Genomic DNA, 13,349 nt, shown 5'->3' with positions numbered 1-13,349 from the left:
CTCATAGACACATGACTTAGCTATGTTATATGTGGCAGTTAAGAAATGTAAGCACTTCATTTGTTGTCATTGTAACAGTACAATGTCATGCTGAGACATCATATTCCACTGCAGGGCAGCAGAAGCAGCCTTTGTGAGCACAACATCAACGTGTCATCATTTAGCTGCCCCAGTGTTTTGACATAGGTCTGGTCAGACTTTGATGGCATCAGCTGCTGGTCAATCCTGCCTGAAGCCACACACACACACCAACGTTGCTGATGTGTTCCAACTAAAATAACATAATGTAATGTAAATGATTCCGTTTCAAAAGCCTGAAAGCAGATCACATGCACAACTCTTTTCATAATCAATGAATCTTCAAATTATCTCATTTAGTGTTTGTGGCTGAAATCAGAGCAGTTGGATGTTTTTGTTTGGAAATAGGATAAAGGGATTATTTGAAAAAACAAATAAATAGCAGTATATTAGAATTGATCAACTAATCGATCATGTAATCACCTGTCATTTTTGCTTAAATTAAGGCTGAAAGATTTGTTATGGACCCCTTTATTTTGCAACCATTTTGAAAGGTTACAGTAGCTCATTTTAGCTTTTTCAGTTTCATGGTGCATTTTGATTTCCTGTCACACTGTCCCTATGTACAAGAACTGAACAAATCCAATGCTAATATGATCAATATCACTTGTGCTTTTCCTGCTTAAATGTCAAAATGGCTGCTGTGTAATGGGCCCACTGTGATTTTTCTGACAGCTTAATGTTTGTGAAATAATCTTCTTAAATCAAGCTTCAATTCAATACTGACTAAGTAATACTTATAAATGATGGTGCATTACCACATAACAGAAAATAAGTACTCCGTATTCTAATAGAATATAATGTAAAATCCAATATGTAACAAGTTACATTTACATAGACAACAAATCATGCAGGAATGGGGTTAGCTTCCAAGGAAATTAATGCTGACATGGTCGCAAACATTAAAGGATGATGCTCCAGCTTTATCAGCTGCTTTATTCATGTTGAATGTTCAGTCATTCTGCCACAGCCACCACCCAAGAAAACACTGATCATGTTCACCATGTGGTGATGGATGACAGACGATTCATTTGAATCCATTAGTCTCATTGCAGAACTTTCTAAAAATGTCATTATGGGTCACGGAGTATATACTGATGGCCAGAAGTCCCTATATTAAACCTACAACACAATTAAGAGGGGAAAAAAAATCTTAGTTTCAGTGTGCACTGTACATCGGTAAACACATCCCTTGTGGCCTGCTCAGGCCACACAGCAGAGACATGGCTGAAGACAATCACAGGTGGCACCAGGTTGTCTGAACCATTACTTCCAACTAAGACAGAAGTCCTGCCAGGCTGCATTGATTCAGCTGCAAGGCTCAGCTCTGCAGAGGGAGAGATGAAAATGATGGAACGAGGAGGGGACATGATGGATGCTTACTAAAAGAGCCCAACTGAGGTCGTAGAGTCAGGAGAGGGTAAGGAAAGAAAGACAGGAAGTGAAGTGCAAATCACATCCTTGTTTACTGTTTGATGTTTTGTGGTCCTGCAGCAGCAACACAAGATATACCTGGTCCTAAACCTGTCAGAAATCCCCACTGGAGCCACTTACTTGCACCATAATGTTTGAGTGAATATGTCCATCAAACATTCATTATTGTTATCTTTTCTGGCTGTGAGTGTTTTTCCATACACACCATATAAAATATGCCATGTTCCTCGTGTACCACAAAGGAAATCTGTTGAAATCAGTGAAACAAACTGGATTGCCAGTGGGAGGAAGCCCAAATTCAAGTCACAGTGCTGGGCTTCCTGTTAAAGATTGGCAGTACTGCATACATAAAACCCAGGAAGAAGAGAGGAATGCTCTTTTTCTTTATACCTTTGCCACAATTGCAATTGTTTTTGATTGCAATTGAAGGGATGAGCATAATACAGATGTCTGCAATGGTAGGTATATTTTTAATTAATGATTAAACAAGTGGAGTCCACAGGTCATGTTATTTTTACACTAAACAACCATTTCTTAATTTATGGTGTCAACCTTGTTTTCAATGGTTAAGGTTAGTCCATCTTTAGTTTTTAGAAACATTTTATACACCATTTACCTGAGTAACTATTAAGCCATGTTTCCGTCATGTTACAACCAATTTGGTACAATATTGTGTGGTGTGGTTTGGAATGGTAAAGCCCTCGGTTAGGTTTGTGTTTTGACTTTACTTGTAGGCAGGCTGTGCCCGAAGGCCGTGTCAGCAAGTTACATAGCATGACGTTGTACCTGTGTGCCGACAACAAACAATGACATTGAATGCTACACGACAGACACAACGGACAATGGAGGATATCCAGCAGCTTTTTTTCTTTCTGTTGCCCAATCAGCTGATTGTTGTGGATCTAGCTCCACCCGTACCGCACCATTACTCTGGTACCCCAAAGGAAGGGTACCGAAAAATGGAACAGTTGGGGCCAGTTGTTTTGGTACTACTATTAATGGAAACGCAAAACTAAATGTACTGTACCATTACACTCGGTGGAATCACTTGAGTGTGTGTGTATGCGTACATGTTGTATGCTGTGGGGACAAATTTAGTTTCAAAGCTATCTTTGTGAGGACATTTTGGCTGGTCCTCACAACTTTTCAGGGCTTTTTCAGGGTTAAGACCTGGTTCAGGGTTAAGCAATGGGCTAGGGAATGAGTCTATGAGTGTCCTCACAAAGAAATCTGTAAAATAATATGTGTATGTGTGTGTTGTTGTACCCTCATATGCAACAGAGCAAGAAGAGAGAAGAGGAGAGAGCGGATAAAAAAACAGACAACAATCACATGCTGTAGTTAAATAAAACAAGTGTAATGCAAACGATGAGAGCAAGAGTGCAATATTATCAGTGTTTGTATGCGACCACCATTTTTTGCTAGATATGCCTATCCCTAGTATTTCTCTCAAGAAAAAGTAATTAAGACAAAAATATTTAACAAAAATAAGTTGCCTAATAGACATATGTTCAATATAACCTTATCTAGACACTGTAAATCTGTACAAAAACATCATTAACTCTGTGCATTTCTGACAAGCATGCCACTCCTCCCTGGCGTCCTTCAACAGCGTCCCACCTCTGTAATGAACCAATCGTTAGGCAGACATGAGTTGATTAAGCAGCTGGAGCACACCCTGAGATAGACGGAACATACAGAGGGAGTTCACACTGATATATGACAACTGCATCAAGAGTTTCCTATTAGAAAACACATTTACATAAAATAATGACATTCACAAGTAGCCTCATTGAGATCATCAGTAATATTTAAACTTTCTGCTCCGCCATTCTTTCTCAACATAGTAAGCCACTTCAGTTCTTTTTGACATACTACTAGGGATGTCCCGAAAGGGTTATCCCTAGTGAAATCCACGATATAAGCGCTCCAATACAAGCAGTCCATTCCACTCCAGCACTTCTATCCAGCAGCGCCCGTTGTGATCACTTGGGCTCTGCGTGTTGGATGCATATAGAGCCCACATGATCACAACAACAGCGTGTGTGTGCTACAGCTATTTCATTTTCTTTAACCTCTGAAATCAGAGGCAACAAAGCCGCAGAGCGAGCACAAGCTAGCCATTAGCAACACGCTAGCTCATCCTGGGACGAGGATCGATATCGGTATCGGCCAATACTCAACGCTTTAACATCAGTATCGTATCGGAAATGAAAAAGTTGTATCGGGACCTACCTACCACAACTGGTTTATTTACTGGAATAATCATTTATTTAAAACAAGCCCACTTTCCTGTTTCAAAGTTTCCTTGGAGGCATTGGAACGTGTGTAGAGATTATTTGGAAGTCAGGTGAGTGGCATTTAAGAAGTCAGCAACATTGAAACCTACACTTTTATGTTTGACACTTAATTTCAGACTATGTTTGTCCCTCTTTTTTTTAAGACAACATAATTTATTGACAACTAAAATGAAAGGTTCTCATGAAACCAAATCCATATCCAAACTACCCTTCTTCTGCACTCAAGTTTGAGATGTTGAAAAGGATGTACGAATGTACTTTCTTATAATGAACATGCTTTCATGTTTGAACAGCTGAGCAAGAATGTGAGTTTCAGTGTACAAACTACAAACACTGTTCCTGAAACATGTTGTTCACTTGACAATATGTTCTCATTCCAGTCAAGGATACAATAGGAAGGAGGAGCAGACAGAGTGATTTGGTTTCCTCCACACTGAGGCAGTGCAATACTAACTTATCTAAACAAAAACTGTGTGTGACAAAGCAAGCAGACTGTTGCTGGACTGAATCCTTCACAGATGTTAAGGTAAGTGGAGTGTGAAAGAAAGACTGCTGTAAAGCTCCTTCTTCAAACAATTGCCTACTATTAAAGCTACCCCCCACCCCCCAAAACACACTCACAAAAAACATCCATTTATGGTGAGCAAATCCATTGCTCGCTCGCTCGCTCTCTCTCTGCTAACTAACAACACAAAAAAGAAGGTACACTTGTTTAATAAAAGTTAAAGTCCCTGTAAACCTCACAGGGAGATGTGTTATAAACCAACTCACCAGATTTGAGGGATTAAAAGTCACTAAGTGTTCAGAAATTTGGTTTTAAATCATGTAAAATGTGTCCCAGTTTGTACAGAATATTAACATAAACGCTCCGATAACATGTAGAGATGCGACAATTTCACAATTCAGCAGCAGTCCTCTACTGTCTCTCTCCCTCTTCCTCTTTATCAGTAGCACCTGCAGCCTCGCAGCAGGAGTCTTCTCTTATTTCTGTTCTTCTTATCTAATTCATTTAATCATCTTTAGGAATTTTAGTCAAAGTGTCAATCTTATGTGTTTTTTTAAATCCAATATTTGAGGGACAAAAATATCTCATCTAGCTAGGAAAACAAATGTAGTAGTGTAGGAGCAGATGCAGTGACTCAGTGGAGTAGAGGAATTAGAGCCCTGTTGATTATGTGACCCCCTCACCACACCCTTCATTTCAATCAATCAATCAATCAATCAGCCTTGACTTAGATAGCATCAATCATAAAAAGCATGCAACTCAAAGTGCTTAATAGGATAAACGACAAAACAAGAACTAGGGATGGCACAATACCACTTTTGCATGTCCGATACCGTTATCACAAACTTGAGACAGTCATTTTAGACCTTTCAAACTATTAAGCTGTTAACACATTTGTGCTCACCATTGTAAACAATTACATAGACATGACTCTATAACTGTATAAAAAATCCTCTTCTCCCATGCAGAAGAAATAAACAGCCCACAACATGACTCAGCTAAAATGATGTTGTCTGTTATCCCATCCGGTGAGTTTGACCAATATCGGACCGATACCTACAACCTACCATCACCCATCCCTACCAACACACAAGAATAAAACATATTGCAAACGTAGCAGAAACTTCTCTAAACTGTAACCAGGCCAGATCCAATTAAGCCCTCTCTTCTTTGCTTTCAAACTCTTCCTGGCCTCTCATCGCCATTTCTCTCAGGGATGTGTCACACTTCAGACAGCAAAAACAGTCATTTGCAGCATGAAAAAGGGAAACAGCCCACCTTAGCACCACAGAACAGTGACTGCAGAGACTCAAGTCTTCCTCACCCTCCCTGTGCTACAGTATATAGGCCACACACACACACACACACACACACGCACGCACACACGCACGCACGCACGCACGCACGCACGCACGCACGCACGCACGCACGCACGCACGCACACACGCACACACACACACACGCGCACAAACAAACAAAGCAAGAGCAGCATATCCCAACATGAAAACTGGGGCTTTGGTAAACAATGTGTTCTCGCAGTTGTGGCAGAGAAGGCAATCAGTGGCTGGATAGTGAAAGAAATGTGAATGTATTCACGATCCAGGGTGAGATAAATCTGTGTCCCAGATTTAACTCCAAAATAAAAAGCACAATCAATCACAGGATACGAATGTGAGCCATGCTGAAGCAAAGCAATGACATGATGTGCTTTGGCCTGCACAGCAACAATCAGGAAAACTGGAAATTCCTCCGTAAACAAACTAAACAGAAACCATTATATGGTTCTCCAGTTCTACAGGAACTCAACTGTTTACACGTTGCTCTTAGCAATAAAACTTAAAATGTGTTGTTTTATAGGTACAAGCCAGTGGTATATCTACAAACAATAGCCCCCTTTTAAACAAGAGATCTTATCCAATGGCTGACATTTTAAGTTACTCTTAACCTTTCGTCTAAAATAAAAGCATACGTCACACTCTTCTTTTCACACTTTGTTCACTAAAGATATTTTCAGAGAGTCAACAATGAGTAGGCACAGCAATATATACTGATATTATCTATCTGTGTGAGTGTGGCCACTCAATATCCCATCATCCCATGCTTTCTGCCTCATCAGTGGAGTTTACCTTAAAGTTGCTGGAGTTGACCCAGGAGCTGGCAATGCCATCAACCATCTTGTCCAGCGCTGTTTGATCCTGCTCCAAGTCATGAGACTTCTCCTTGTCCAAAATGTAATCGATGATTTCCTGTCCCACCTGCAGTCGTCGGCCCATGTCCTTCTGCAGGACTTGAGCCAGGCAGTTCTCCATGCTGGGCTCCATCATCCAGACCTCTGGTAAACACCTCTCCCCAGCCTCTTCAGTCTGCCTCTCTGAATGAGTGACTATATACGAGCAATCTTCCACTGCTCACAGCAGTGGGAATGACAGTTAAACAAAAAGAGTCTCAGTTGGTGTGTATGGGACTGGCTGACCCGGAAGAGGGAGGAAAAAGAAAAAGGGGCAGGTGTACACAGTCTGCTTGTATTTCTTTTATACCCAAGGACAGGCCTTGTTTTTGTGCCAAGTGCTAGCTGGCTAGCAGGCTAGTGGCCGTGCCCTTTGGATGGATGGAGCAGGGCTTGGGGAATGGGAGTAATGCAGCATGTGTGTGTCTGCACAGCAGCTGGGGGAAGTTTACTACACCCTCCCACTTAGATTTTTTTTCTCCCCCTCTTCTTAGGAGTCAGAGCCAAACCGCTTTAGCTGGGGTAGAAGAGGTGGTTTAGTCGAGAAGGAGGCACAGCAGTAAATGGAGATGGATGAAGAGGATGAGCTTAGAAATCCATGTCATGTTCTGAAGAGTCCTAGAGGAGTAGAAGAGACAATAGACAATGTGAGAGTCAGTTCACTGTCAGATCTCATTCAAATTTAAAACACCATTAGTGTAAAGGTAATAATATTATTAGGGATGCACGATATATTGGCATTAACATCAGTATCGGCCGATGTTCGTCATTTTTTAACATATGAGCATCGGTCCGATGAGTAAAACTGCGCTGATTTTAACAACCGATGTTTATAGCCGTCTAGTTGCTGTTTGTGTGTGTCAGGAGGGGGAGGCCATGCGGCATTTGTTTGGGCATGTGACAGTGTCATTGACGCAGGCACAGCACAGGACTGTGGTGTGTTGAACTAAAGAGAGAAAATGTCAGCGTGTGGGCGTTTTTTCACGGTGTCGATAGATGATACGTGAAAAGCAGTAAGCAATACTTGCAAAGTCGAGGTAATACGAGGAGGATGCCGCGTCAACTCATTCAATACCACAAATTTGATTATGTCATTTGAAAAACCGCCACCCAGAAGTACACAAACAATGGCAGGAAGCTAACGCTGCTAACGTTAGCCAGCAGGCAAAAAAGAAAGCAGCCGCAGTTGGGAGCCCAATACAGCAAGTACTCGACCAAAGTAGTATTCGGAAGACATTTGCCAAGGACAGCGCAAAGGCCAGGGCAATAACGATCAAGGTAATGGAAATGATTGCTCTCGATGACCAGCCATTTTCCATAGTGAAGGACAACCTGCCAAGTCGGGGCTACTTTTCCGACGTTATTGACAATTTTGATTTAGCCTATTTCACAGATTTGAGTTTAAAAAGAGTGGACTCAAAACATGTTTTGCAATTTAATAAATGTCTGGTTGCCATGAATACTGGCAAGTTTGATAAAGTAACTTTGTAAGGGTATTATTTTGATTTATATTCATGTTTGTAATTTATGATCCAAACTTTCTCACAGGAGTTCAGTGAGTTGAGGGAGTAAAACTGTACTTTAATTTAGTTACACAATTGCTACAAGTGGTAAAGATTTCTAAAAACCTTTACTTGAAGTTGGTTACTTGTGTTTTATGGTAGCACTGTAACCTTGTTATTTGGAGGTAAAACATGTTTTGAAAATAAAGACATTCAAAAATTCAGCCTGCATGATTTTCAGTCAGTACAAAATTTTATCATCTCAGAAACTTTTTTTAAAACATATATCGATATCGGTAGATATCGGTTAGCGGCCAAAAGTTTCATATCGGTGCATCCCTAAATATTATAATAATTTAAAATACAATTAATTCACCAGAATTAGCCTGATATACATTCAAATTGTTAGGCTGTATATAACTACTTCATTGTGGTTTATTATGCAAGTTTTGCAAATGGTTATTTGAATTAAAATGTCAGAACAGCAAAAAAAACAAATTTAAACCCAAAGATATTAGAGCTGCTATCAGTAATCTCAGCTATCTTTCGACTAACGTCTTATCCATTGTGGTCAGTACCATTGGTGAATGCTGGGGGGCACAGAGTCAGGTCCATACATAGAGTTGCCAGATTGGTATGGAGGAACTTCATTAGCCTGCACAGAGCCATGACCTCAACCCCACCCAACAGCTTTAGAATGGAAAGCTAGCTGTGACCAACCCTTATTGCTCAACATTTGTGGTAAACCTCGTTAATGCTGTTATAACTGAATGAGAGCAAATCCTTGCCACCACATTCCAAACATCTGGTGAGAGGCTTCAGCAGGATAGTGGAGGCTGCTGTATGTGCTGCAGCAGCACAACAGTCACCATGGCTGGGAGTCAGATACACAGCAGCAACATGTGTGGGCGTAAAAATTATTGTCTTAAATGTCTTGGTTCAGTTCATGTCGTCAGGACAGTACGACAGTGAGCCAGCATGCACCATGAATTAAATTTGACTACATACTGTATGTGCACTACACATGTCTGCCATGTAGTTCTCCCTAAACTGTGTATAAGGCTAGTGTTTCTGAGCAACAGCTGCCAGTGATGAGAAGCACTGCCAAAGCAGTTTGAGACCCTTTTCCACTGGTCAGAAAAACCACTAACTCCCGCCATCATCTGGCTTTTTTTATGCAATGAGAATAAATACAATTGGCATTCACCCCAGAGTCAAATTACTCTGCAATGAAGAATGCTTTATATCAGCTCGGACACCAATCAGTAGTAGGGATGGGCATAAATATTCCATTATTCCATTGATTATAAAAAATCTACTTTGATTTAAAATATTATGTCTTCTCAAATGACCAATTTTATTTGACCGCATGTGTGTTTGTAAAACAGATTAAATTTACGAGGTTTCTAAAATGCATCTTGTTAGCGGCTCAAATAGGGGGGCGGGCGGTAAGGGTGAGTTGTCACAGGGCGTGACAACTCATATAGTGGTTTATAAAGATAAATAAATAAATATTATCAGGTTCTCAATAGAATTTCAATTCGGGGGGGCCTGAAAAAAATTATGTCCTCTATGACAGAAAATAATTGAGAACCACTGTCTTAACTCAACATGCTGTGAACCTGTACCTGTACAAATTGGCTTCTGACAAAATTATGCTTGATCTATTTAGCTCCTCCCTCATAATGACTGGGATGATTAAAAACAAAGAATATGAACATTCTTTCCTTTCGATATCCCCACTGACTGGCAAATGCCTGTACCTTATCCGCAGTGATGTAAACATGCCACCTTTGTGAATTCTGTAATTCTGCTATCTCCTAGTTTATTTGCAGTTTAGTTGCAGACACTGCATAGGTTCGAACTTTCTCTGGCTTGTGCACTAGGGCTGCAACGATTAATCGTCGACGACGACTATAAAAATTGGATGAACCATGTTCCATTACTGACAAGTGCTAGGGCAGTAGGTGTAAGTGCATTCTGAACCAATGAAGAAGATCATCATTACATTAACCGCTCCACTGGATGGTGTCCCACTTATTACATGGCTTCTTACAAACAAAACAAATAGAAACAAAGTATTGATTTAAGAGTTAATAGGAATAAATTATTTAAATTAGGAAAACATCATATTGCTTCCTCATAGCAAAATAATAGTCCTTTAGTTTACGTGGGGTTTGAACTGCAAACATTGTTAGCAACATATACTCAGTCTCTATAGGCTCAGTGTATGTTCCTAAAGTAAATTATTTTTTATTCCTTTACACTGTGGACTTGTCTGGGTTATGTGGCATTACTGAAAGGAAGTAGCATTAAAAAGTGACCGCAAGTTAACGATGAGTATGACGGTGCTCAGAGTAATGCTCATGCGAAAGGTAAGTGGCGCCAACACTTGTATACATATCAGAACAGAAACCTTTTTAGTGGATATAAATGAGACTGACAGGAGTAGCAGAGCAGTGTATGTTCAGTGTAAAGCTGTTGAAGCTGTTTGGTCGGCAAATAAATGCCAAAACCCTTCGAGCCAGAAGCTGGATTCATGTGTGTTGGTTATGACAAGTTTTCCATCGCTTCGGCTCTGGAGCGAAATGAGTCTCCTACGGTCTTTGAGCTAAAAACATGAACACTGTCTCCTTCTCCCCACATATGTTTATGTTAATATTATTAAAATATTCCACTGTGGCAAAGATGTCTCTGACAAGTTACACTTTGATAAAAATGTTTGATTGAAAAAGACTTCTGCGCATTGATACATAGGCTCTCCGTGTCATTAGTCCCGGTCTGTTATACAGAAATTATAGATTGATGAATGAAGCTATTGAACAATTACAATCAAGTGTTAAAACCAAGCGGTGTAATTAGTTGATTAACGTGTTAAGAGGAATTTAGATTAAGAAATTAACCCTCATAGAGTAATTGCGTATTTCCAACAGCTCTACTTGCCTCACCTCGGCACAGCACGGTTTAGGTTGCATCTCCACTACAAAAAAAGGACCAACACACACAAACGAGTGACTAGTGACTTTACACCAGACTGTTTCCTTGTGTGGTGTCCAACAACTATTGTGTGATTGGCCATACAACTTAAGTGGGCATAGATTAAAAAAGTTGCACAGTGTTGCTTTAAACAACCTCCAACTTACTGAGGGGGCTTTGTTTTGTACTGTGTGTCTTGAAATGGGGCAGACAATTATACTGTGTAACACATTTTCCATTATTAGTGAAGTCATGTTGAGAAAAACAATATTTTCAGATCTTCTCATTTCTTACCAATGAACTTACAATAATATGTGTGTGTGGAGATTTATCAGGGACAAAAAGCCTTTTTCACAGCAGATATTCTGACATGGTTTGGCAGGAAAAGCACAGTCATTAACAATCTCTATGTTCAGTTTAAGAAAGTCAAGGCAGCAAATCTGTTGACACTAATAACCAGTATAGTAATATACAACTCTGTGTGTTTCTGAATACTAAATCATAAAAATACATTTCAGACAAAGGTCATTTTCACAGCAGACTTTCTAACATCTTTCAGCAGGAAACACACAGGTGTTACTGATAACAGGAATGATGGTTCTGATCTACAGCCACCATTCATTTGATTAATTACACCTGTGATTTTCGTACAGCGACCTGTCAAAATGTCTGCCATGAAAAAGTCCTGGAGGTATTACATATTATGTTATTTTATATTATTGAGGGTATTCAAACAATTAATTAAGGCTCCTAAAATTGTGACTAAAATGACAGGGGGGGAAAAAATAATGATGTAATTTTATAATCCTTTGTTCAATTTACATCAGACCTTTGACAAGCCACTCAACCTTATCTATCCCTGACACGCGCACATAAACACAACCCTCCGCTTTTGTGCAGCGTTAGCTGAGCTGCAGCTAGCTCCTGCGAGCCTGGCCATCACTTCTAGCCAAGCCAAACGCAGCCTCCAGACAGTGAGACACTAAGACACCGCTGTCGTGAAAACAAAAGCGTCCCCCTATGTTGTCCTTTGTGTCTGCGAATGAAGCAGACAGCTACACCTTTAGCACTGTCTCTGTCACAGTCACAGTAGGTGTGTAAGGGAGGACAGGCTAAAGCTAGCCCCTAGCGAAGCCCTTCCTTTCAATTGAAACGTCAGTACACAGACAGACAGACAGGCAGGCAACACCAAGACAATAATGTGTCCAGGAGGCGATGAGGTGCATTTATAGCATTCCTCTTTCACTCACCATATCCTGCTGGGACGCGGCAGCTGCTTCAGACTCACAACTCGTATCAGTTGCGATAAAAAACACAGAATACGGCTTCAAATCTCCGGCGTATGGCTCTTTCTCTCACTCTCTCCACCCGGAATGCTGCCTGCAGGACAAGAATGGATCGACGAGCGCATGCGCACTCGGTCCAGGGATGATGTTGGCACTTGGAAAACTGTCGCATGGCAATGTGGAAAAAAAAAAACTTGATTTTTTCATGAAAACTCGACATGTAGCGACGCCTGCAGGACATATGGAGTAGGTGCACTGTGAATTTGACTGCCTTTGTTTAGTTTGCATATATTAATTGTACCGTATCATATTTTTTCTATGTCAATTATAGGTCTATTATATTTTAACCCCCTTTTACCTGGATTTGTTGTAACAATTAGTTATCAATTAATAATCAATGACAAAATGATTTAGATAAATTTCACGTTTGAATTTTTCCTCGATCAAAACACGTTATGATTCAGCTCCTCGTGTGAATATGCCCTGGTTTTCTTTGTTCCTGTACACCAAAGAAATAAGAAGGCATTTATGTCATCCCTTTAAGGTTTAAGAAATACAGAATTCACACTTTTACCATCTTTGAATAAAGCTTAACTGTTTTAGACATATTAAGCCATCCATTTCTACCACTTCATCCTCCACTGTGCCAACCTCAGCTGAGACAGGGCAATAGGCGGAGTACACCCTGGACTGTTCACCAGTCCATCAATACCACAGAGAAAACAATCATTCACTCAGTCAATTTACCTAATCCCTATATTGCATGTTTTTGGACTGGCGGGGAGCTGGAGAACCCAGAGAAAACCCACACACGGAATGAACAAGCAAACTCCATGCAGAAAGGCCCTTATTCCATGTCTGACACCCAGGTCTTCTTGCTGCAAAGGCAAGACGACCTACTTGCGACTACACCAACCGTGGCCCAAAAATAAATCAATATTGAAAATAATTTAAGTGTTTATGATTAACAATATGCATTTAATACATTCATGTAGCTATTGTTGCAGCTTTGAGTCAGCAAAGCAAATGGAATATATAACT

General features: G+C 40.3%; 1 protein-coding gene across 1 annotated transcript in view; it reads right to left on the bottom strand.

Moving 5' to 3' along the window:
* clasp1a (cytoplasmic linker associated protein 1a) overlaps nt 1–12,403 on the bottom strand; it is an 81,941-nt gene extending 69,538 nt beyond the window's left edge. Inside the window, exons 1-2 of the mRNA XM_058616920.1 lie at nt 12,273–12,403; nt 6,444–7,162 (exon numbers count right to left, since the gene is read on the bottom strand). Coding sequence (XP_058472903.1) covers nt 6,444–6,641 — 198 coding nt within the window. The 5' untranslated portion in view covers nt 6,642–7,162; nt 12,273–12,403. The remainder of the gene's footprint in view (nt 1–6,443; nt 7,163–12,272) is intronic.
* Between the last annotated feature and the right edge of the window lie 946 nt (nt 12,404–13,349).

Source organism: Solea solea, chromosome 2, assembly GCF_958295425.1.
Source record: "Solea solea chromosome 2, fSolSol10.1, whole genome shotgun sequence".
In the NCBI taxonomy this organism is placed as follows: domain Eukaryota; kingdom Metazoa; phylum Chordata; class Actinopteri; order Pleuronectiformes; family Soleidae; genus Solea; species Solea solea.
The sequence above is the reverse complement of the archived record's forward strand: the minus strand, read 5'-3'. Positions and strand labels throughout refer to the sequence as shown.